The 26063-nt window shown below is 42.2% G+C and overlaps 1 protein-coding gene across 3 annotated transcripts in view; it reads left to right on the top strand.

The window, feature by feature from the left end:
* Nucleotides 1–26063, top strand: part of BAZ1B (bromodomain adjacent to zinc finger domain 1B) — an 86530-nt gene that overhangs the window by 39767 nt on the left and 20700 nt on the right. For all 3 annotated transcript variants that reach the window (XM_033192759.1, XM_033192758.1, XM_033192757.1), the window contains exons 7-12: nucleotides 6127–7828; nucleotides 15024–15162; nucleotides 16166–16299; nucleotides 19463–19568; nucleotides 20321–20419; nucleotides 23081–23258. In XM_033192759.1, coding sequence (XP_033048650.1) covers nucleotides 6127–7828; nucleotides 15024–15162; nucleotides 16166–16299; nucleotides 19463–19568; nucleotides 20321–20419; nucleotides 23081–23258 — 2358 coding nt within the window. The remainder of the gene's footprint in view (nucleotides 1–6126; nucleotides 7829–15023; nucleotides 15163–16165; nucleotides 16300–19462; nucleotides 19569–20320; nucleotides 20420–23080; nucleotides 23259–26063) is intronic.

Below are 26063 nucleotides of genomic sequence, written 5' to 3'. Positions count from 1 at the left end.
TCTCGCCATGTTACCCAGGCTGGTCTCAAACTCTGGACTCAAGCAGTCCCCACTCCCCTGACCCCCGAAGTGTTGGGATTACAGGCATGAGCTAGCATGCGTGGCTGATCGATCTCTCTCTCTCTTTCTTTGTCTCCCCCCCCCTCTCTCTCTCTCTCTCTCTCTTTCTCTTTCTCTTTTTTTTTGAGACAGAGTCTCGCTCTATCGCCAGGCTGGAATGCAGTGACGTAATCTCGGCTCACTGCAACCTCCGCCTCCTGGCCTCAAGCGATTCTCCTGCCTCAGCTTCCCGAGTAGCTGGGACTATAGGCACCTGCCACCACACCTGGCTAATTTTTGTATTTTTAGTAGAGATGGGGTTTCACCATATTGGCCAGGATGGTCTCAATCCCTGGACCTTGTGATCTACCCGCCTTGGCTTCCCAAAGTGCTAGGATTATAGGCATGAGCTACCACACCTGGCCTGATTTTTCTTTAAATAAAGTCTCACTCCTAAAGTTTGTTGTTTACGGCTGGGTGTAGTGGCTCCTTCTTGTAATTTCAGCACTTTGGGAGGCTGAGGTGGGAGGATTGCTTGAGCCCATGAGTTTGAGACCAACCTGGGTGACATGGTGAGACCCTGTTTCTACACACAAAAAAATTAACCAGGCATGATGGTGTGTGGCTCTAGTCCAGGCTACTTCGGAGACGGAGGTAGGGTGATCCCTTGAGCCCAGGAGGTCAAGTTTGCAGTGAGCTGTGATCATGCCACTGCACTCCAGCCTGTGTGACAGACAGAGTGAGACGCTGTTTTGAGGGGAGGGAAAAAAAAGTTTGCGAGTTAGGGATTAGAACAGAAGTACTTTAAAATGTAAATTATATTGTTGAAGGAATGCTTTGCTAGAAGAAAAAAAAATGAAAAGTAAATTATATTTTGAAAACAGTTTAAATATATTTTATAGTAACAAATTTTGCAAATTTGCTAATAAAGGCTTATGGAAATTGAGAAAAACCCACTATTTGAGTGTTGTCCTCAAAGTTCTAACATGTTGCTCTGGGTGAATGAGAACAGTTAGATAAGAATCAGAATATAGATTGCCAAGGTTTGCTAATTTAGGGTTTTGCTGCCTAGATTATATTGCTTATTATTAAATTGTATGCAGTGTCTGAATGAGCTGCTACAAGTAATTTCCTTCATTTTTATCGTATTTTTTATCAAGAAACAGGAGTTGCAGACAGATATTTGTGGTTGTGGTGAGTTTCAAGTGACAGGAACAAATGTAAAATTGTGGATGCTCTTTTCCTTTCAACCTTCCATGCTGCTGAGATAGTCATAAATATTTATTTCTGTTTAGCAATTAGGAAGGGCCTCTGCCAAAAATTATACTAGTAGTAATCCAGGTGTCATTTCTTCTCCTTCCCCATCCGCTCGTCTGGTAGAGTAACTGTGCTGAGTTGGGGATAGGGAGCACCGTTGGCACATAAGTGGTTTTATACTTTTTCAGATCCCCTTGAGTCCAGCCAAGCCGGCTCCCATTTGGCTGTGACTGCCCAGCATGCCCCATGCTGAGATGATCCAGTTACTGAAGGACTGCTCACGTGGGGAGCCAGCCTATTGGGAGGGGGTTGGGTGAGTTCATTTCTTTCATTTTTGAGAAAAAAACAAAAAAAAACATGATGTGGCTTGCCACAAAAACACACCTTATGAATAAAAATGGATTGCTAGACTCTCATGGCTAAGCCATCCCGCCTTTTTCTTGTGTCACTTCTTCATACTACTATGCTTCTAAGTGGAAGAAGTTTAAAGAATCTTATGAAAAATGTGAGTGATTTTTCTTTTAAAATAGAACTATAATCAGTAAATAAAGAAGTGTCCCAGTTATTGTAACAGGCCCTATTAAAACATACCTATTTAAAATGCTAAAAATGAAACTTAGTCTTTTTAGCAATAAATTTCATTTTAGGATAACTTTAAATATATAATCTGTTGCTCTGAGCATTAGAAAAGATGTCCATCTGTATGTGTATACTCTGAAGATTTTCCAAGGCTGACTGAAGAAGGTTGTTAACTTTTTGGCGGCACACATTTGTTCTTATTTCCTGTCAGGGTAGTAATGGGTCTTGCTCTGCAATTTGGATGGCCTCTGCCATATTCTCTTTGGAGTACTGATAGTATTACTGTCCATGAGGAGATTGGAGTCTTAAATAAGTTATCTTGGCTTATTCTTCCTAGCATTTTGTGAAATGTAGTTCTGGGAAACTAGAATGAGGAAATTCTGCATCTAGGGAAAGTAATCCAGGAGTCATGGATAGGGTTTATATGTTGTAAAGCTATAAAGCCTCTTTGTCAGCCCATTCTAAGGATGATTTTTGGGGATTGGGGAACAACACATTCCAGTTTTAATCAGGCAACAAAAAGTCGGGCGGAGGAACAATAACCTGCAGTTGCCCGGAACTCTTCAAAGGCCAATGGGCCTTTAAAGTTAGATAACTTAGCCAAAAGAGGGATTTGTTAAGTATATCCTACTCAGTGCAGGCCATGTTTTTTTCCTCTGTGTGTAGCCATGGTTCTGTGGGCTCGTTTCTCTCATTATATCTTCAATGTTTAAGTCTTAAACATTGGGGCCTGGCTGGGTGGCTCACGCCTATAATGCCAGCACTTTAGGGGGCGGAGGTGGCAGATCACCTGAGGTCAGGAGTTCGAGACTAAGCTGGCCAACATGGTGAAACCTGTTTCTACTAAAAATACCAAAATTAGCCGGGTTTGGTGGTGCACACTTATAATCCCACCTACTTGGGGGTTGAGCCTGGGAGGTGGAGGTTGCAATGAGCCAGGATTGCGCTACTGCACTCAAGACTGAGAGACAGAGTGAGACTGTCTCAAAAAAAAAAAAAAGAAAAAGAAAAAAACTTAAATGGCTTTATAGTACAGCTTATTTAATTTTACTAAACCTATTTGCTTTTCTCCTAACAGGAGCATAGGTGTTTTACTCTGTGATCTCTGGGATTTATCGCATCTTAGCCATTTCCCTGTACCCTTTTTTAAGGGGCTTGTAATTCTATATTCGGTAATTCTTACCTGTTTTCTTGCCTGTAGTCTCATCTCATGCTAGCCTGACCTACTCGTTGTCTTTAGACTACTTCTTCACATGTTGCTGTTTTCTGGTTAGTCCCTTCTGTTCAAAAACTGGATGTTTATATCTGTGAGTGCCATTGATGTGCTTAGCTGCTTTTGGTAATAATTACATATTCTAGAGTTTCTCTAGTCTTTTCCCTAATCACTTAAAGCAACAATTTTCCTCTGAAATGGGCTGTATTTTGGATTACTTGGTTATTTCAATTAGTTTGCATTTTAGCTGTCAGGCGTTTTTCTTTGTAATTATCTTTTTTAAAGTGTTCCACTCACTGAGTTTGGTTTTTCTTTTTTTCAATACACATTTAAAAAGAGAAGCAGTGGTATCGTGACAAATGGACCAGAGTGTAACCTGTTAACTGATGGTGTATGATGGAGATGAGGCATGGGAGGTTTGAGGAGACGAGATATGTATCAGAAGAGTGGGAACATGAGTGGACTAAAGGAACACACTGTTTACTTGGTGATGTGGAGGACCTGTTTGAGGTGCCTGGCAATGAATTTACAGTGACACTACTCACTTTTTTTTTTTTTTGAGGCGGATTCTTGCTCTGTCACCGAGGCTGGAGTGCAGTGGCATGATCTCTGCTCACTGCAAGCTCCGCCTCCCGGGTTCATGCCTCAGTCTCCCAGGTAGCTGGTACTGCAGGCGCCCGCCACCACGCCTGGCTAATTTTTTTGTATTTTTAGTAGAGACAGGGTTTCACCGTGTTAGCCAGGTTGGTCTCAATCTCCTGACCTCGTGATCTGCCCGCCTTGGCCTCCCAAAGTGCTAGGAATTTTTTTTTTTTTTTTTTTGAGACGGAGTCTCGCTCTGTCGCCCAGACTGGAGTGCAGTGACTGGATCTCAGCTCACTGCAAGCTCCACCTCCCGGGTTTATGCCATTCTCCTGCCTCAGCCTCCCGAGTAGCTGGGACTACAGGCGCCGCCACCTCGCCCGGCTAGTTTTTTGTATTTTTTAGTAGAGACGGGGTTTCACCGTGTTAGCCAGGATGGTCTCAATCTCCTGACCTCGTGATCCACCCATCTCGGCCTCCAAAAGTGCTAGGATTACAGGCTTGAGCCACCGCGCCTGGCTGAGACCCCTCACTTTTATTGTATCTTTTATTTTAGCCGTGTTTAAGCTGAACATATGCAGGGCAGGAGTAAATAGAGTGAGCTAATCAGGGTTATGGTTTTTCCAAGTAGATAGAATAAGAGAGACAAGGGAACTATAGGTTTATGTGAGATTAATTATCGTGACTGACTAAAATTTAATCTGGGTAAAGCAAGACATGGGGGTTAGAGTGGTAAAAATGTAATAAAATTAATGGATTTAAGGTTCTGGTGAGATTGAAGGACTGTAGAGTTGCGGGACTAGAGGGAGTGGATTTGGAAGATAAGAGGGTATGTTCAAAGGAGAATGGTGTGAAATTAGTCATGGGAATGAATTCTCTTTTTTTTTTTTTTGAGACGGGGGTCTTACTCTGTCCTCCAGGCTGGAGTGCAGTGACGTGATCCTGGCTCACTGCAACCTCCTCCTCCTGAGTTCAAGTGATCTTGAGCCTCAGCCTCCTGAGTAGCTGGGGTGACAGGCATGTGCCACCACACCTGGCTAATTTTTGCATTTTTAGTAGAGACAGGATTTCACCGTGTTGGCCAGGCTGGTCTCCCACCTCCTGACCTCAAGTGATCTGCCTGCCTCGGCCTCCCAAAGTGCTAGGATTACAGGCGTGAGCCACCACGCCCGCCAGAATGTGTTCTTAAAAGTGTGGGGTGGCCGAGTGCGGTGTCTCATGCCTGTAATCCCAGCACTTCGGGAGGCGGAGGCGGGCGGATCACCTGAGGTCGGGAGTTCAAGACCAGCCTGCCCAACATGGAGAAACCCCGTCTCTACTAAAAATACAAAATTAGCCAGGCATGGTGGCGCATGCCTGTAATCCCAGCTACTCGGGAGACTGAGGCAGGAGAATTGCTTGAACCCAGGAGGCGGAGGTTGTGGTGAGCCGAGAACGCACCATTGTATTCCAGCCTGGGCAAAAAGAGCGAAACTCCATCTCAAAAAAAAAATAGTGTGGAGTGAGGACAAGGGAGTTTGAGGCCCAGGTCAGGAGGTGTCTTTATCTGTGAGCAGTGTTCACGTTCTTACACTAGTTGTTGCTTTTATCAGAAAATGTGGCCGGGCGCGGTGGCTCAAGCCTGTAATCCCAGCACTTTGGGAGGCCGAGACGGGTGGATCACGAGGTCAGGAGATTGAGACCATCCTGGCTAACACGGTGAAACCCCGTCTCTACTAAAAAAAAGTACAAAAAAATTAGCCGGGCGAGGTGGCGGGCGCCTGTAGTCCCAGCTGCCCGGGAGGCTGAGACAGGAGAATGGCGTAAACCCGGGAGACGGAGCTTGCAGTGAGCTGAGATCCGGCCACAGCACTCCAGCCTGGGCGGCAGAGCGGACTCCGTCTCAAAAAAAAGAAAAAAAAAAAAAAAAAAAAGAAAATGTGCCTTAGAGTTTAGACAAAAGTACTTTAAGCAGTATCATTTCTGCTTAAAAGCGTAAAATGCCCTGAATAGTAACCAACAGTGAAAGGATGAAAATTCATTCTTGTTTCAAGAACAGTGCATTTTAAACTTTTCAGATACTGCCATTTTGTAGATCACATATCCTTAACCCAGGGTCCATGGATGGATTCTCTGAAATTGTACGCACAGTTTTTGTCTAATATTTCTGGTGGAGGGGTTCACAGATTTTGTTTAAATATTTAAGAACCATTAATATATATATAAACAGAGAACTAGTTACATAGCAGAAATGTCTAGTATTAAGTCTGGATGTCAAGGGAATTTTGTGTTGACATGGTAAAAACCTTAGCTAACGTTCATGTCTTTGCTTTTTTCAGGGACAAAGTATCTATGAAGAGATATGAATACATAGCTTTACCTGAATAGCTGGGGAAGAGGGCCTTTAAGATGCTTAAATGTTGCTTAAGTTAGTTTTAGATTTTAAAATTAATTTTGCTCCTATTCTTAAATTCTAGTATATGACTCTCAACCCTTCTACTAAGAGGAAGAATACTGGATCCCCAGACAGGAAGCCCTCAAAGAAATCCAAGACAGACAACTCTTCTCTTAGTTCACCACTAAATCCTAAGTTATGGTGTCATGTACACTTGAAGAAGTCATTGAGTGGCTCGCCACTCAAAGTGAAGAACTCAAAGAATTCCAAATCTCCTGAAGAACATCTAGAAGAAATGATGAAGATGATGTCTCCCAATAAGCTGCACGCCAACTTTCACATTCCTAAAAAAGGCCCACCTGCGAAGAAACCAGGAAAGCACAGTGACAAGCCTTTGAAGGCAAAAGGCAGAAGCAAAGGCATCCTGAATGGACAGAAATCCACAGGGAATTCCAAATCTCCCAAAAAGGGACTGAAGACTCCTAAAACCAAAATGAAGCAGATGACTCTGTTGGATATGGCCAAAGGTACGCAGAAGATGACGCGAACCCCACGGAATTCTGGGGGTACACCTAGGTCCTCTAGTAAACCTCATAAACATCTGCCTCCTGCAGCCCTACACCTCATTGCCTACTACAAAGAAAATAAAGACAGGGAGGACAAGAGGAGCGCCCTGTCCTGTGTTATCTCCAAAACAGCTCGTCTTCTCTCTAGTGAAGATAGAGCTCGTCTCCCAGAAGAATTGCGAAGTCTTGTTCAAAAACGCTATGAACTTCTAGAGCACAAAAAGAGGTGGGCTTCTATGTCTGAAGAGCAACGGAAAGAATATTTGAAAAAGAAACGGGAGGAACTGAAAAAGAAGTTGAAGGAAAAAGCCAAAGAACGAAGAGAGAAAGAAATGCTTGAGAGATTAGAAAAACAGAAGCGATATGAGGACCAAGAGTTAACTGGCAAAAACCTTCCAGCATTCAGATTGGTGGATACCCCTGAAGGGCTGCCCAACACGCTGTTTGGGGATGTGGCCATGGTGGTGGAATTCTTGAGCTGTTATTCTGGGCTGCTTTTACCAGATGCTCAGTATCCTATTACTGCTGTGTCCCTTATGGAAGCCTTAAGTGCAGATAAGGGTGGCTTTTTATACCTTAATAGGGTGTTGGTCATCCTCTTACAGACCCTACTACAAGATGAGATAGCAGAAGACTATGGTGAATTGGGAATGAAGCTGTCGGAAATCCCCTTGACTCTGCATTCTGTTTCAGAGCTGGTGCGGCTCTGCTTGCGTAGATGTGATGTTCAGGAGGAAAGCGAGGGCTCAGACACAGATGACAATAAAGATTCAGCTGCATTTGAGGATAATGAGGTACGAGATGAGTTCCTAGAAAAGCTGGAGACCTCTGAATTCTTTGAGCTGACGTCAGAAGAGAAGTTACAGATCTTGACAGCACTGTGCCACCGGATCCTCATGACATACTCTGTGCAAGACCACATGGAGACCAGGCAGCAGATGTCTGCAGAGTTGTGGAAGGAGCGGCTTGCTGTGTTGAAGGAAGAAAATGATAAGAAGAGAGCAGAGAAACAGAAACGGAAAGAAATGGAAGCCAAAAATAAAGAAAATGGAAAAGTGGAGAATGGGTTAGGCAAAACTGATAGGAAAAAAGAAATTGTGAAGTTTGAGCCCCAAGTAGATACAGAAGCTGAAGACATGATTAGTGCTGTGAAGAGCAGAAGGTTGCTTGCCATTCAAGCTAAGAAGGAACGAGAAATCCAGGAAAGAGAAATGAAAGGTAAAATTTCATGCTGAGAGAAAAGGGGAAGCTCTGTAGAAGATAGTAAAAGAAAGGAAATTATTGAGGTAATGGTAGGGTCTCTGTTTACTTATTTCTGTATGTAATAACCTGGCACCTATTGTTACGTATTTTATTTTTTCTTCTATTGATAATTTCATATTTTAGCTGGAGTGTTCAGCCTGGCATTCTGATTAGTTAATAAGTTAGTGTGATGTTGGCATCTTTTCTGGGTTCAATAAAGGACCAACTCTACACATAAGCATAGTGAAAACAACATAGGACTCGGGAGTTGACTGACCTGGATTCAGATCCTAGCTCTGACTTAGCTGTACAATGTTCCTTTGGGCAGGTTACTTACCCATGCCTCACTTTCCTCATATGCTTGATAAGATTGTTGTAAAATTGGTTGGCAGGATATTTGAAGCCCCTAGCACAGTCACCAACTCAGACAGTAATCTGTCTTTTAAGATTTAAGAACTTAAAAATTGGCCGGGCGCGGTGGCTCAAGCCTGTAATCCCAGCACTTTGGGAGGCTGAGACGGGTGGATCACGAGGTCAGGAGATCGAGACCATCCTGGCTAACACAGTGAAACCCCGTCTCTACTAAAAATACAAAAAAAAAAAACTAGCCGGGCAAGGTGGCGGACGCCTGTAGTCCCAGCTACTCGGGAGGCTGAGGCAGGAGAATGGCATAAATCCGGGAGGCGGAGCTTGCAGTGAGCCGAGATCCGGCCACTGCACTCCAGCCTGGGTGACAGAGCGAGACTCCGCCTCAAAAAAAAAAAAAAAAAAAAAACTTAAAAATTTTGGGCTTTGATGGCACCATCAAATCTGAACTTTTAAAAAGCAGCTTTATTAAGAAATAATCGACATACAGTATAATTAGTTCACTTATTGTGTATGATTTAGTGTTTTCAGTAGATTCACAGATAATGTACAACCATTGCCACAGTCAATTTTGTAACATTTTTATCATCTCAGAAAGAAACCTACCCATGAACTGTCATTACCCCATTCACCCATCCTCCCCAGCCCTGAGCAACCACCAGTCTACTTTGTCTCTACAGATTTGCTATTCTGGACGTCTTCTGTAAATGAAATTGTATAATAAATAGGTAGTCTTTTGTGACTTTCACTTAGCATAATGTTTTACATGCTACAGCTGAATGAATCTTGAAAACACTATGCTAAGTGAAAGAAGCCAGTCACAAAATAGACTACCTCTATTTAGTTCCAAAACCTTTTTTTTTTTTTTCTGAGAGGTTGGAGTGCAGTGGTGCAATCTTGACTCACTGCAACCTCTGCTTCCTGGATTCAAGTGATTCTCCTGCCTCAGCCTCCTGAGTAGCTGGGATTATAGGCACGCCCCATCATGCCTGGTCAATTTTTGTGTTTAGAGACGGGGTTTCACCATGTTGGCCGGGCTGGTTTTGAAGTCCTGATCCACCTGCCTTAGCCTCCCAAAGTGCTGGGATTACAGGTGTGAGCCACTGCGCCTGGCCAGCCACTGTGCCAGGCCAGCCACCGCACTGCGCCTGGCCCTAAAACCTTTTTAAAAGAAAACCCAAAAGTCACTCACTCTTCCCCCTTGTCCCCATCCCCCAGCAACCACCAGTCTGTTCTGTATGTCTATGGATTTACCTATTCTGGATATTTCATGTAAATGCACTCATATAATATGCAGCCTTTTTATGGCTGACTTTTTTCACTTAACATGTTCTCCAGGTTCATCCATGTTGTAGCATGTGTTAGTACTTCATTCCCTTTTATGGCTGGATAATATTCCATTATTTGGATATACCACGTTTTGTTTCTCATTCATCACTTGATAAACATTTAGATTGTTTTCATCTTTTGCCTGTTATGAATAATGCTGCCATAAACATTGGTGTATGAGTTTTTGAGCAGTCATGTACTTTGATTTCTTTAGAGTTAATACCTAGAATGAGATTGTTGGGTCATATGGTTATGTTTAACCATTTGAGAAACTGCCAGACTGTTTTCCAAGGTGGCTGCACAATTTTACATGCCCGCCAGCAGCGAATTAAAAGTTCTGACTTTTCTCCATCCTCATCAGTACTTGTTATTTTCTGACTTTTTGATGGTAGTTATCCTAGTGGGTGTGAAATGGTATCTCATTGTGGTTTTGATTTGCATTTCTTTGATGGCTAATGATGTTGAACATCTTTTCATGTGTCTCCTGGCCACCTGTGTATCTTTGGAGAAGTAGTAATTCAGATCATTTGCCCATTATTAAATTGAGTTGTTTGTTTATTATTGAGTTGTAAGAGTTCTTTATATATTCTAGATACAATTCTCTGTCAGATACCTGGTCTACAAATATTTTCATCTATTTTGTGTGTTGTTCTTTCACTTTTTTTTTTTTTTTTAATTTTTTTTGGGAGATGGAGTTTCACACTTTTTTTTTTTTTTTTGAGCCGGAGTCTCGCTCTGTCACCCAAGCTGGAGTGCACTGGCCGGATCTCAGCTCACTGCAAGCTCCGCCTCCCGGGTTCACGCCATTCTCCTGCCTCAGCCTCCCGAGTAGCTGGGACTACAGGCGCCTGCCACCTCGCCCGGCTAGTTTTTTGTATTTTTTTTTTTTTTTAGTAGAGACGGGGTTTCACCATGTTAGCCAGGATGGTCTCGATCTCCTGACCTCGTGATCCGCCCGCCTCGGCCTCCCAGAGTGCTGGGATTACAGGCTTGAGCCACCGCGCCCGGCCAGTTTCACACTTTTTTGTGCCCATGTTGGAGTGCAGTGGTGTGATCTCGGCTCCCTGCAACCTCTGCCTCCTGGATTCAAGTGATTCTCTTGCCTCAGCCTCCTGAGTAGCTGGGATTATAGGTGTGCGCCACCACGCCTGGCTAATTTTGTATTTTTAGTAGAGATGGGGTTTCACCATGTTGACCAAGCTGGTCTCGAACTCCTGACCTCAAGTAATCCGCCTGCCTCGACCTCCCATAGTGCTGGGATTACAGCTGTGAGCTGCTGCACCTGTCCTGTCCTTTAACTTTCTTAGTAGTATCATTTGAAGCACAAAAGTTTTTTAAATTTGATGAGGTTCATTTTATCTATTTATTCTTTTGTTACTCATAGATTTGATGTTAGATTTAAGGATCTGTTGCCAAACCCGGGGTCATGAAAATTTACTCTTGTTTTCTTCCAAATATCTTGTAGTTTTACATCTGAAATTTAGGTCTTTTATTTTCAGCTAATTTTTTTTTTTTTTTTTTGAGACGGAGTCTCGCTCTGTTGCCCGGGCTGGAGTGCAGTGGCCGGATCTCAGCTCACTGCAAGCTCCGCCTCCCGGGTTTATGCCATTCTCCTGCCTCAGCCTCCCAAGTATCTGGGACTACAGGCGCCCGCCACCTCGCCCGGCTAGTTTTTTTTGTATTTTTTAGTAGAGACGGGGTTTCACCATGTTAGCCAGGATGGTCTCGATCTCCTGACCTCGTGATCCACCCGTCTCGGCCTCCCAAAGTGCTGGGATTACAGGCTTGAGCCACCGCGCCTGACCTTTTCAGCTAATTTTTATAGTGTAAGGTAAAAGTTCAGCTTTATTTTTTTTTACATGTGGCTCTCCAGTTGTCCCAGTGTCATTTTTTGAAATGGTAAACCTTTCCCCATTGAATGGCCTTAACAGACTTGTCAAAAATCATACGACTCTAGGATATGTTAGCTTATTTCTGGACTCTGAATTCTATTTCAGTGATCTGTATGTCTGTCTCTATGTTAAAGCCACACTGTGCTGATTGCTTTGTAGTAAGTTTCGGAATAGGGAAGTGTTGATCTTCCAGCTTGTTCTTTTTCAACATTTTCTTTCTTATTTTATTTTGAGACAAGATCTCATTCTGTCACCCAGGCTGGAGTGCAGCAGTGTGATCTCAGCTCCCTGCAGCCTTGACCTCTTGGGCTCAAGTGATCCTCCCACTTCAGCCTCCCGAGCAGCTGGGACTACAGGCATATGTCACGCTTGGCCAATCTTTTTATTATTTGTGGAGGTTAGTATTGAATCCCTAACCTCAAGTGATCTTCCCGCTTCAGCCTCCTAAACTGCTGGAATTATAGGCCTGAGCCACCACACCCGGCTTGAATAGTTCTTTTATTAAATGTGTATTCCTTTTAGAATAAATTTTAGTTTACACTACTTAAGGCTGTTGAAATATTTTTACATATATATGCATACTATGCCTGAGTACACATATATAATGTGTACTTTGCATTTTATTTATTTTTTTGGATACAGAGCATTGTTCTGTCGCCCAGGCTGGAGTGCAGTGGTGCGATCTTGGCTCTCTGCAACCTCTGCCTCCCAGGTTCAAGCCATTCCCATGCCTTAGCCTCTTGAGTAGCTGGGATAACAAGACATCCGCTACCATGCCCAGCTAATTTTTGTATTTTTAGTAGAGATGGGGATTCATCATGTTGGCTCAGCTGGTCTCAAACTCCGACCTCAAGTGAACCGCCTTTCTCAACTTCGATTAAAGGCGTGAGCCACCGCCCCTGCCCATTGTATTTACAATTTTAAAGACCTATGAAGATCCAGGCTCCGTGGCTCATGCCTGTAATCCTGCACTTTGGGAGGCTGAGGCGGGTGGATCATGAGGTCAGGAATTTGAGACCAGCCTGACCAACATACAGAAAATTAGCTGGGGGCGCGGTGGCTCACACCTGTAATCCCAGCACTTTGGGAGGCTGAGGCGGGTGGATCACAAGGTCAGGAGATCAAGACCATTCTGTCCAACATGGTGAAACCCTGTCTCTACTGAAAATACAAAAATTAGCCTGGCGTGGTGGTGTATGCCTGTAATCCCAGCTACTCAGGATGCTGAGGCAGGAGAGTTGCTTGAACCAGGGAGTCCAAGGTTGCAGTGAGCCAAGATTGCACCACCGCACTCCAGCCTGGGGGAGAGAGCAAGACTGTGTCTCAAAAACAAAACAAAAAAAATTAGCTGGGCGTGGTGGTGCACGCCTGTAATTCCAGCTACTCAGGAAGCTGAGGGAGGATAATCGCTTGAACCAGGGAGTCAGAGGTTGCAGTGAGCCGAGATCGCGCCATTGCACTCCAGGGTGGGTGACAGGGCACGACTCCATCTCAAAACAAAACAAAACCTATCAAGAAAGTATAACTGCGGCCGGGCGCAGTGGCTCACGCCTGTAATCCCAGCACTTGGGGAGGCTGAGGTGGGCGGATCACCTGAGGTTGGGAGTTCAAGACCAGCCTGACCAACACAGAGAAACCTTGTCTCCACTAAAATACAAAATTAGCTGGGTGTGGTGACACATGCCTGTAATCCCAGCTACTCGGTAGACTGAGGCAGGAGTATTGCTTGAACCTGAGAGGCGGAGGTTGCGGTGAGGCGATATCACACCATTGCACTCCAGCCTGGGCAACACGAGAGAAACTCTGTCTCAAAAAAAGAGAAAAAAAAGTGTAACTGTATTCCAGATAAAGCAGAATGTAGGTTAAAACGTTCAGCTCTGTTTTATCGGAAACGTAATAATTTTTTCTTGCATTTTTGGACTGCTTCACTGTTTTATATTTATCTTAAGAGAAAGGAAAAGAAGATGATATTCTGTTATTTATATAGAAACAAAGGACAGGTTATTAATATTTTACCAAGATCAGTATTTGGATTAGAGTTCAGGTCTTTGGATAACTAGTTCAGTGCTATAACCTCTGAGTCAGAACTTGGGTCTTGCTTTGGTGACTTGTCCTAAGTTGGTTTCTTTGTTTGTAGTCTTGGGAGACTAAACATTTCTTTCACTGTAATTGGGCCATCACTCACTCATTCTCTCTCTCTCTTTTTTATCATTTACCTTTGTACTATTTTTTACTATAAACATTGTTAAAAACATACAGTGTCATTTGGGCTAGAAAACTGTTTATCAAAGGTAACAAATTCCATGTTTTAAATAAATGAAATTTATCTTAAGTTTTTAAAGTAACATCTTTAGACAGATGTATTTTCCAGTTTCACATCTTATTGTAAATGTTATTGTCAATAAAATAGTCAGGGTTAAAAATTCTTGGGGCTGAGTGTAATGGCTCACACCTCTAATCCCAGCACTCTGAGAAGCCGAGGCAGGAGGATTGCTTGAGCCCAGAAGTTTGAGACCAGCGTGGGCAAACATAGTAAGACCCTGTCTCTAAAAAAATAATAAACAATTTTTAAAAATTGTGACAATGTATATAGCATTGCTCTGTACCCTATGGTGTCAGGGTTTGTGACAATTATGGAAAAACTTTGAAAATTAGTGGGCTGCTTTTGTCGTTGAGGGAAATTTCAAACCTAATTAATGAATAATCAGAAATAAAATTTTTATCATTAACAGTAACTTGCTGAATAATTAGAAAAATAGGTGTTCAGTGTAAAATAATTGTTATTCACAAGTGCTCCCCTACCGTTTTCCAGTTTTTTTTTTTCTTGTCATCAGGGCTGTTAAGCCAAATTACTGTCAGATTCCTCAGGACTGAAGTATGTTTTATTTTGAAATAGTTACTTTATTGGTTTTATTTATTGTGATCTTTTTGAGGATCCTGTAGGTGCACCTGTCAGAAGATGTTTCAGTTAGTCCCATTTATGGACTGTTAACTGTTTCTTCAGGATTGTTTAAAATATATTAAGAAGTGATATTTTGGCCGGGTATAGTGGTTCACGCCTGTAATCCCAGCACTTTGGGAGGCTGAGACAGGTGAATCATTTGAGGTCAGGAGTTCGAGACGAGCCTGGACAACATGGGGAAACCTCGTCTCTACTAAAAATGCCAGAATTAGCTGGACGTGGTGGTGTGTGCCTGTAGTCTAGCTACATTCGGGAGGCTGAGGCAGGAGAACTGCTTGAACCTGGGAGGCAGAGGTTGCAGTGAGCCGAGATCGCGCCACTGCACTCCAGCCTGGGTGACAGAGCAACACTCTGCCTCAAAACTAAAACAAAAAGAAGTGATATTTTGGAGCTAAAAGATTTTGCTTTGAGTTGGGGGATGAGATGTCACCAAAATTCAAGGAGTGTAGGAGGACTAGATGTTGCTGCCTCACATGTCATTTCTTACAACATTAGAATTAGGGAAAGCAAACTAAGATTTTATAAACAACTGCTGTACACTAGACACTTTTTACTCCATATTTTATTTAATTTGTAAGAGTGGGATTTACTAGGAAAATATCTGATTGAGTCTTTTTAACAGTAAAACTGGAACGCCAAGCTGAAGAAGAACGAATACGGAAGCACAAAGCAGCTGCTGAGAAAGCTTTCCAGGAAGGGATTGCCAAGGCCAAACTAGTCATGCGCAGGACTCCTATTGGCACAGATCGAAACCATAATAGGTTAGTTCCTCAACCGAATTTTTGTTTTCTTTAGGACTATTTACATTGCTGTTAGTTATGAAAATTTCCTAAAGTATAAGAATAGGCAAGCTTCTCTCTTCAGTTTTCCATTTCTGTTTGGAAACAGAATTGTTGACGATTATTGAATATTAACTGCCAAATGCTAGAGTTGCAAGTTAAGTAAGACATATTCATGCCCTTGAAGATACCACAAGTAGGAAGCTTACATGATGGTGATAGGTGAAATGTAATCCAAATACAAGTCTTTAAAAATGATAATAGGTTTTAAATGCATACATTTTGTAAAACCTAAAGAAGGAGAAATATTAGTAGTTACACAAATTGGGGCTGGGCGTGGTGGCTCACACCTGTAATCCTAACACTTTGGGACGCTGAGGCAAGAGAGTTGCTTGAGGCCAGTAGTTCAAGACCAGCCTGGCCAACATAGTGAGACCCTATTTCCATTAAAAAAAGAAAGAAGTGGCCGGGCACGGTGGCTCAAACCTGTAATCCCAGCACTTTGGGAGGCTGAGGCGGGCGGATCACGAGGTCAGGACATTGAGACCATCCTGGCTAACCTGGTGAAACCCTGTCTCTACTAAAAAATATAAAAAACTAGCCGCGTGAGGCGGGGGGGCTCCCGTAGTCCCAGCTACTGGGGAGGCTGAGGCAGGAGAATGGCATAAACCCGGGAGGTGGAGCTTGCAGTGAGCTGAGATCCGGCCACTGCACTCCTGCCTGGGCGACAGCGAGACTGTCTCAAAAAAAAAAAAAAAAAAGTTACAAAAATTACAGACACTAAACTAGTCTCCAGTTTCAACATTTCTCATATACTTTGATTTACCTTGCAATTTTTATCTGTCTAGAGTTCTGAAGGGGAAGAATTCCGTAAACTGTGGTTTTGAATGCTCAGTGATACTCTGTAATTATCTTCTCCAGCAGTAAAATCATCCTGCAATCCTGATCTATTCATTGTCTTAATAATACTGGTTGTGATTTGTAGATACTGGCTCTTCTCAGATGAAGTTCCAGGATTATTCATTGAAAAAGGCTGGGTACATGATAGCATTGACTACCGATTCAACCATCACTGTAAAGACCACACAGTCTCTGCTGATGAGGATTACTGTCCCCGCAGTGAGTATATCTGTATATCTAAGAGTGAGTTCACCCTGCTCTAGTAAGCTCAACATTAAGGACTACCTTTCCTCTGTCACCTTTTCCATTTGCAGAATTTCTTTATTGTGGTCTTAGATCAATTTGAGTGATATGGGTAGATGCGAAATGTGTAGAGAGAAGGAAAGAAACCCACATTTGATTACTACCTTTGTTCTAAGCATAGTGTGAGAAGATGAAGAGCTTGAATATTAGGATATTTGGGTATTAGATTTTACAGGAGCAGTTTTCAAACTTTGTCCCCTGGAAGCCTTTGTAGGTGCCTCAAGGGCTGAAATTGAGGTATGGGGACTAAGAAGGGCAGTGTTACATGTCCTCTTCTACTTTTTTTTTTTTTTTGAGACGGAGTTTCACTCTTGCCACCCAAGCTGGAGTGCAGTGGTGCAATCTCGGCTCACTGCAACCTCCGCCTCCTGGGTTCAAACAGTTCTCCTACCTCAGCCTCCTAGGTAGTTGGGACTACAGGTGTCTGCCACCACACCTGGTTAATTTTTGTATTTTTAGTAAAGACAGGGTTTCGCCATGTTGGCCAACCTGGTCTCAAACTCCTGACCTCAGGTGATTGACCAACCTCGGCCTCCCAAAGTGCTGGGATTACAAGTGTGAGCCATCGCACCTGACCTTCTTCTACTTTTAAAATTAATTTATTCAGTGTTTATGCTGAATCTATTTGTGAAGCAGTTTTTCATATGTTAGAGGTACAGCAGCAAAGAAGACAGATAAGGTCCTAAATGCTAGGGGTATAGCTGCAAGCAAGACAGATAAGGTCCTTAAAATTCTTGTGAGGAGAAACATGGCAAATACCTAATGAAAAATGAGTGACTGAGAAGGGATCATGTAGGGACACTGGTAATATTCTTTCTCTTGATCTGGGTGCTGGGTATATGTGTTCAGTTTGTAAAAGAAATACACAGTGAACGGTTTTCTGAATATATATTCATCTTCTTAAAGTATATGTATTGAGTATATTTCAAGAAAGAAATTAAATTTTAATTAAAAAAATTAGATTCTTAGATTAGCTCAGGTTTTCTCAACCCCAGTGTTACTGACATTTTGGGCTAGATGAATCTTTTTTTTTTTTCTCCCACCATGACACTGATGAGGAAGATAGTTTTTTGTACTGGGAGCTGTCCTGTGCATTCAGGAGCTTCCCTCTACCGACTGGGTGGTAGCAGTGAAAACTAAGTATGTCTTTAGATCCTGCCAGATGCCTATGGCAGGCAGCAGTGTTCCCTGTCAAGAATCACTAGGTTAAATGATCCATAAGCTTCCTTCAGCTCTCCTGTCTGTAACCTAGTGAAAATTGCTTATGTGTTGGTATCATGTGGGAGATAAAGAAAAAAAAAAAGAGTTGATTCCTGAGTACTAGATTCTTGTGCTTCTTTGATAAATCTTTATTTTTTTAAAGCAACTTTTCATGTTAGAGAAATTCCTAACTCAAACTTGAAACTCACAAAATTGTTAAGTAAGAATACTACTAATTTACAAAAATAAACATTCCTTCAAATAAAACTTCAAATTTAAGGTGTTTGCATGTTGAATTATATTGAGCATAGATTATGTCACTTGTTAGAACAATCTAGTTTTGGTAGACTTCATAAACACTCAGGTGAGGGCAGTTAGGTTTGAGAGCAGTAACTGTGGAGCCTGGATGTTTAGATTTGGAAGAGATTCCAGTGGGATGAGGGAGTGTTACTTTATAATGTGTACCCGAGACAAGGTTGGGGACCCAGACCCTTCACTTCTAGAGCATCCTGGTGGATGTTGTTTCACGTTTTCCAGTTCTAGAATGGCAGTTTCTATTTAAAATTACCCAGCTGAGGCTGGATGCAGTGGCTCATGCCTGTAATCCAGCACTTTGGGAGGCTGAGGCAGGTGGATCACTTGAGCTCAGAAGTTGAAGAGACCAGCCTGGCCAACATGGCAAAACCCCATCTCTACAAAAAATACAAAAATCAGCTGAGTGCGGTGGCAGGTGCCTGTAATCCCAGCTACTTGGCAGGCTGAGGCAAGAGAATTGTTTTAAGCCCAGGAGGCGGGGGTTGCAGTGAGCCAAGATTGCGCCACTGCACTCCAGCCTGGGTGACAGAGCAACATTCTGTCTCAAAAAAAAAAAACCCAACTGAAAAAACTAAACAAGGTTATGTGTAAGTAGTGTTGCAGAGATGTTTCAGGTTAAAGCAGGGAGAACGGGAAAGAGAAGAGAAACAGTCATGGTATGCGGTAAGGCTTATTGTAAGGTAAGGCTTATTGTAAGGTAAGGCTTATTGTAAGGTAAGTTTTGTGATGACTGGCCAGGAGTGGTGGCTCACACCTGTAATCCCAGCACTTGGGAGGCCAAGGTGGGCAGATCACCTGAGGTCAGGAGTTCAAGACCAACCTGGCCAACATGGTCAAACCCCATCTCTACTAAAACTGCAAAAATTAGCCAGGCATGGTGGCGTGCACCTACAATCCCAGCCTTTTGGCAGTCTGAGGCAGGGAAAATCACCTGAACCCGGGAGGCAGATGTTTCAGTGAGCCGAAGGTTTCAGTGAGCCAAGATCACACCACTGCACTCCAGCCTGGGCGACAGAGCAAGACTCTGTCTCAAAAAACAAATAACAAATATTGTGATGAGCTAAGATAGGCTTTGATAAATTGGCTCAAAATATATCTATGTTAAAGTCATGTATCAGTATATAGGAACTGATTTACAAAAAAGTTAGTTGTATTATTTGCCATTTGAAACCTCCAAGGATAAGTCTATGGTATTTATGTATTCTCATTGCCTCTGCTTCACTACAGATGCCTTTGCTCTTAACATCATGTAAAAGGAGTAAGTTCTTTATTTTGCTTTGATATAAAGATATTTAGTCATTCTTCTTCATTCTAAGTTGCAGTACTCTTAAACTTTGGAACTGTGCAGCGATTCCACTTCAGAGAGCAAATATCTGAGATAACATGCTGTGTTTAAGATATGTAAGAGAAAGTAGCATCTATTATACATGAAGATATATTTGATATTTCACAGGAAGCATCTGTGTTGTTACAAATTGTTGAGTTTGGCACTGGGTGCTGCTTAGGTTTGAAACTAGCAATTGGGTATTTACTATAGTCAACCTAATATCTCAATTTTTCTTAGGTAAGAAAGCAAACTTAGGTAAAAATGCAAACATGAACACACAACATGGACCAGCAACAGAAGTTGCTGTAGAGACAACCACACCTAAACAAGGACAGAACCTATGGTAATGTGAGCATTCATCTGGTTGCTCTTTCTTTTTCCTTTTAATTATTAAGGAAGAAAGTATTTAGTATAGTGATGCCAGTGAGTTAATAATGCTCAGGATACTTTGTGTGACTTTGATATTTTGGATATCAAAACTTCTTGGATTAGCAGACCTGATTTTCGTTAAGAAGATACTTGTTTTTTAAGGATGGGAATTTTGATTTTCCCCCCTTGTAATATAACTTTGTGTATTATGTGATATATCTTATATAGCAGTAAAAATGTAGCTTAAATTTGGGAATAGAAGTATTTAAGATTTTCCTTAAACTTTATTAATTAACAAGTTGTGTGCATAGCTGTTAGTTTCCTTTGTGTGCAATTCTGCTTTGAGGCAGTGAGCTGGATTTTAGAGGATCCATTCTATGACTTTAACTGTGATCATCTGTGGTTTAATGACGTTTCATTTTTGAATTTTGGGTATAGGTTTACTCTCTGGAGGGAAAGGGACAAGTATGCCAATTAACTTTATAAAATTTCATTTAATATTTTAATAGGAACCATATTGGCTTTGGTGTCCTAGTACAGAGTTAACATTAGGCATCATGAAAATAGTAAATTACTTAATTCTACTTCTAGATAGTAGACTGTGAACACATTTGGAATTCTATTCTCCCAAGTCCCACTACCAACTCTAGATCGCTTGCTTAGTGTTTGATTTTGAATTTTTTTTTTTTTTTTTTCAGAGTTATCAGGTCTGTTTTGCCTCTACAGGTTTTTATGTGATAGTCAAAAGGAGCTGGATGAGTTGTTAAACTGTCTTCACCCTCAGGGAATAAGGGAAAGTCAACTTAAAGAGAGACTAGAGAAGAGGTAAGAGGTTTTCATCTTACTTGTCATATCTTATTTCTCTTTAGCATTGGATCTAAATATCTGAGGGTTTTTAAAATTATTATCCATTAAAGTTATTAAAGTAAAATATTTTAAATGTGTAACTGTTTTGTGTTCATATTGCCTGATATTTTCTTGGCACATTATGCTTATTGGAAAAATATGCCTTTGGCTGTCTATATGTAGAGTAGCAGGATTATGCACTAAAGAACATGTGCCAGCACCAAGCTGTGAGCCTCGTGGCTGTTAGACAGCTTTGCAGATGCAGGCCCAGATGGGTGGGTGTCCAGAAGTGTTCTGTCAATATTCAGAAGAGCCAAAAGGTGGAAACAATGGCAATGACTATCAATTGATGGAATGGATAAATAAAATTTGGTATATATCCAGGCCTTGTGCGGTGGCCCACACCTGTAATCCCGGCATTTTGAGAGGTGAAGGTAGGCCAATGTCTTGGCTTCCAGGAGTTTTGAGACCAGCCTGGGCAACATAGAGAAACTCCGTTTCTACAAAAAATACAAAAATTAGCTGGGTGTGGTGGTTTGTGTGTGAAGTAGTCATAGCTACTTGGGAGGCCAAGCTGAGTTGGTCACTTGAACCCAGGAGGCGGAGGTTGCACTGAGCCAAGATCATGCCCTTGTACTCTGGCTTGGCCTGGGTGACAGAGCGAGACGCTGTCTCAAACAAAGTGAAACAAAAAAACCCCAAAATTTAGAATATTCAAATAATGAAATATTATTTAGCCACAAAAAGAAATGAAGTACTGTTCTGTGCTACAACATGGATGAACCTAGAAAACATGCTAAGTGAAATAAGTCAGACATCAAAGGCCATGTGATATATGATTTCATTCAAATGAAACATTTAGAATAGGCAAATCTATTTCAAACAGAAAGTGGATTAGTGGTTGCCACAGGATAGGGGAAGGGGAGAGTGGGAGTGATGATTGCTAACAGATAAGAGATTCCTGCTTGGGGTGATGAAAATGTTTTGGAATTACATAGTTGTGATGGTTCTACAGACAAAAACCACTGAAGCACATGCTTCAAGTTGGTGAATTTCATGCCATATGAGTTAAAAAGAACCAAAAACCCTGTTCTGTCTACAAAGTAGCATCAACTCCATCTACATTTGCGACTGCCATATTTGTTGTAGACATTTCTGTCAAAGCCAGGACAAGATTTTGGCTTAATGCCACCTTTTATTTCTGACTCTGCTCAATTTCATGGTTGAGTTTAGGTTTGATGGAAGAGGGAAGGAAAATGTGATTCAGTACGTACTCTACACCGTTGCCAGACTTTTGCGAAGGAAAATAGGTACATTATATTGATGTTAGTCCACTGCTTAATGTGTAAATTAATTAAAGTTGCATTCAGAATTGTGTTGTCTGAATACAGATGTGTCTAGGCAAATTAAGAAAGACAAAGGAGGCCAGGCGCGTTGGCTCAAGCCTGTAATCCCAGCACTTTGGGAGGCCGAGACGGGCGGATCATGAGGTCAGGAGATTGAGACCATCCTGGCTAACACGGTGAAACTCCGTCTCTACTAAAAAATACAAAAAACTAGCCGGGCGAGGTGGCGGGCGCCTGTAGTCCCAGCTACTCGGGAGGCTGAGGCAGGAGAATGACGTGAACCCAGGAGGCGGAGCTTGCAGTGAGCTGAGATCCGGCCACTGCATTCCAGCCTGGGCGACAGAGCGAGACTCTGTCTCAAAAAAAAAAAAAAAGAAAGAAAGAAAAGAAAGAAAGACAAAGGAGGGCCAGGCACAGTGGCTCACACCTGTAATCCCAGCACTTTGGGAGGCGGAGGCAGGCGAATCTACAAGGTTAGGAGTTCAAGACCAGCCTGGCCAACATGGCAAAACCCCACCTCTACTAAAAATACAAAAACTAGCCAGGCGTGGTGACGGGGATCTAGTAGTCCCAGCTACTAGGGAGACTGAGGCAGGAGAATCGCTTGAACACGGGATATGGAGGTTGCAGTGAGCCAAGATCAAGCTACTGCACTCCAGCCTGGGCGACAGCGACACTCCATCTCAAAAAAAAAAAAAAGGAACAAAGGAAAATGTCAGTACACAGAGCCACAAAGGAATATAGTTCTAGATGTTCCTTCTCTTTGGGCAGCACATTTGATGCTGCGTATGTTGAATTGAAAGGACCTGTTTTGTTCACTAAATATGAAGATTGGTTTCTACCATTAAAAGCTTAGAAGTGGCTGGGTGTGGTGGTGCACACCTGTAATCCCAGCAGTTTTGGAGGCCTAAGGGAGAGAGGATCACTTGAAACCAGGAGTTTGAGACCAGTCTGCGCAACATAGCAAGCAAGACCCCATCCCTACAAAAAATTAAAAATTAGCCAGGTGTGGAGGCACATGCCTTGTAGTCCCAGCTGTAGGCTCAGGTCGGAGGACTGCATGAGTGCCCAAGTTTGAAGGTGCAGTGAGCTGTGATGGCACCTTTGCACTCCAGCCTGTGTGACAGAGCAAGACCCTGTCTCGGGAAAAAAACAAAAACAAAAACAAACACCAGGGAGAGGTGAAAGAGATCTAAGTAAGTTTTCTAGAAATAAAATGTTAAGTAATTGAAATTTAAAGAACATCTTCAAAAAGTTTCTTTCTTTCCCCTTTCTCTTGTCCTGAATCTTCTAGGTACCAGGACATTATTCATTCTATTCATCTAGCTCGGAAACCAAATTTGGGTCTAAAATCCTGTGATGGCAACCAGGAGCTTTTAAACTTTCTTCGTAGTGATCTCATTGAAGTTGCAACAAGGTTACAAAAAGGAGGACTTGGATATGTGGAAGAAACATCAGAATTTGAAGCCCGGGTAAGAATATAAGAAAATCCCCCTTGCATTACTCATGGAAACTCAATCTGAAGTTGTTCCCTGATGCTGTTCTTGACTTCCCAGCATGACCTTCCTGGAAATCAGATGTTTGGATTTGTCTTGGAAGACATGTATGGAACCAAAAATACTTTATGTACATGTGTTTTTTCCTTGTTATCTTTTGCTGGTATCCAGAAAAGCTTAATAATTGGCTTACAACATTGGTATGAAAAGAGCTTCGCTACTAAGGTGGATGAAAACTGGTTGTAGAGGCTCTAGTCATACAGCATCATTTCACATCTTTCCCTTGCGATGCCTCTGCTTTCAGGTGTAAAACATGCTTGTGTATCCTGCACTTGCCCATTCTTCACACTTAGTCAGCTCAGATTTCTATTTATGTTGGGCATGACTCCTGTTGTCCAGTGGGCTGTCATCACAGTCCTATCCTTTAGTGCTCAGAGGGACCCTTCAGTGGGATGGGTGAAACTTCTCAAAAGATCCCATACACCATAGCAGGTAGGTTTAGGTGTCGAAGATTGGTGAATACTATGCAGCAATTACTATTGTAAACCATTTTTTTTTTTACTGATTTTAAATCAATAAGTCCACATAATTCTAGGCATACTAATATTTGTGGGTCTTTTCAAATTCCTCATGCACTATGACATGTTTTGTCTTTTTTTTCTTTTTAAAGAGATGAAGTCCCCCTCTGTTACCCAGGCTGAAGTTTGGTGGCACAGTCATTGCTCACTGCAACCTCAAATTCCTTTGCTTAAGTGATTCTACCATGTCAGGTTTCCAAGTAGTTGGGACTACAGGCACAAACAAGCAACCCTGCCTGGCTGATTTTTAGAATTTTTTTATAGAGACCGGGCATGGTGGCTCATGCCCATAATCCTGCCACTTTGGGAGGCCAAGGCAGGAGGATTGCTTGAGCTCAGGAGTTCAAGACCAGCCTGGGCAACATAGCGAGACCCTGTTTCACACACACACACAAACGGAAATTTTGTAGAAACAGAATCTCACTATGTTGCCCTGGCTGATCTCAGACTCCTGGCTTCATGAGATCCACCTATCTCAGTCTCTCAGAGTGTTAGGATTATAGGTGTGAGCCACCTCACCCAGCCAATGTGTGTGCTGTTATGGTTTTGTGATTTCTATGAACAGGTTCATTTGCATCCCCCCGTGCCATTTTTCCTAATTTATAAGTACTTTTCAACTCTTCTAGCCTGTTTTTTTGTTGTTGTTTTTTTCTTTGCTATTAGAATAAGCAGATAATATGTGTATCTTACATATGCACATTTTTTCTTTTTAATTAATCTTGTGATGAATTCTTGGTACATTTCCTGGGAAAAAGGATTGAAACATCTTTATGGTTCTTAATGATTTTTTTAAAAAGAATTATTGAACCCAAAGGATCTTGCAGGTTTCAGATGTTACACGTTTACTTTTTTGTGTAGCAAATGTTCATTAATTGCCTACTTTGTGCCAAATTCAGGCCTATATCTTGCTGACGTTGGGTTATCATTTTTCTTTGTTTGTGACTATTAAAATGTTATCTTCTAATTGGCATGTCTTGTGTGATAAGATAGTGTTTAAGGACATTTTTTATTTATTTTCTTTTTATTTTTAAATTAATTGATCTTTTAAGAGATAGGTCTTGTTTATCCGGACGTGGTGGCTCACACGTGTAATCCCAGCACTTTGGGAGGCCGAGGTAGGCAGATCACCTGAGGTTGGGAGTTCGAGACCAGCGTGACCAGCATAGAGAAACCTCGTCTCTACTAAAAATACAAAAATTAGCTGGGTGTGGTGGCACATGCCTGTAATCCCAGCTACTCGGGAGGCTAAGGCAGAAGAATTGCTTGAACCCGAGAGGTGGGGGTTGCAGTAAGCCAAGATTGTGCCATTGCACTCCAGCCTGAATGACAAGAGCAAAACTCTGTCTCAAAAAAAAGAGATGGGTCTTGTTATTCTTGCCCAGTCTGAAGTGCAGTGGCTATTCACAGATCATAGCTGACAGCAGCCTCAAACTCCTTCTGCCTCAGTCTCCCTAGTAGCTGGGACTACAGGCATATGCCACCACTACACCTGGTTGGGCACATGATTTTGATGAAGTGGCTAAACTTCTGTTTCCGCATCTGTCGGGTAGATGTGAGGCTTGAAAAGAGATCAGTGAAGCAGGAGGATCGCTTGAGGCCAGGAGTTTGAGGCCAGCCTGTGCAAAAATTTTGAAAAATTAGCCAGGTGTGATGCCATGTACCTAGGATCCCAGCTAATGGGGAGGCTGAGGCAAGAGGATCACCTGAGCCCAGGAGTTCAAGGCTGCACTGAGTTGTGATTGCTGCACTTCTGCCTTGGTGACCCAGTGAGACCTGTCTCTTTAAAAAGAAAAAAAAGGAGATCAAGTTTGTAAAACATACTACCTTACATGTAGTTAGTTACATGCTGGAAACAAGTTACAAATATGAAAAAAATTTAAAAAAAAATCATTAAGTTGGAAAGTCAGTAAATTTTTATTTTACTTTCTTAGTGTGTCTTTGCCTTAAGATTATAGTTTACACATAGTAGACACTCAGTCATTATTGAATGAACCAACTATGTAACTCCTTTACGTTGGGGAGCTTCTAGCATTTGGTGGATCCCTTAGCTGGGAAAAGGGAAGTAGTTAAGTACTTTTTTTTTTTTTCTGAGACAGAATCTCGCTGTGTCACGCAGGCTGGAGTACAGTGGCACGATCTTGGCTCACTGCAACCTCCGCTTCCAGGGTTCAAGTGATTCTCCTGTCTCAGCTTCCCGAGTAGC

This window comes from Trachypithecus francoisi, unplaced genomic scaffold (genome assembly GCF_009764315.1).
Source record: "Trachypithecus francoisi isolate TF-2019V2 unplaced genomic scaffold, Tfra_2.0 Lachesis_group4, whole genome shotgun sequence".
NCBI classification, from domain to species: Eukaryota; Metazoa; Chordata; class Mammalia; order Primates; family Cercopithecidae; genus Trachypithecus; species Trachypithecus francoisi.
This window is presented reverse-complemented; position numbering and strand designations above follow the sequence as displayed.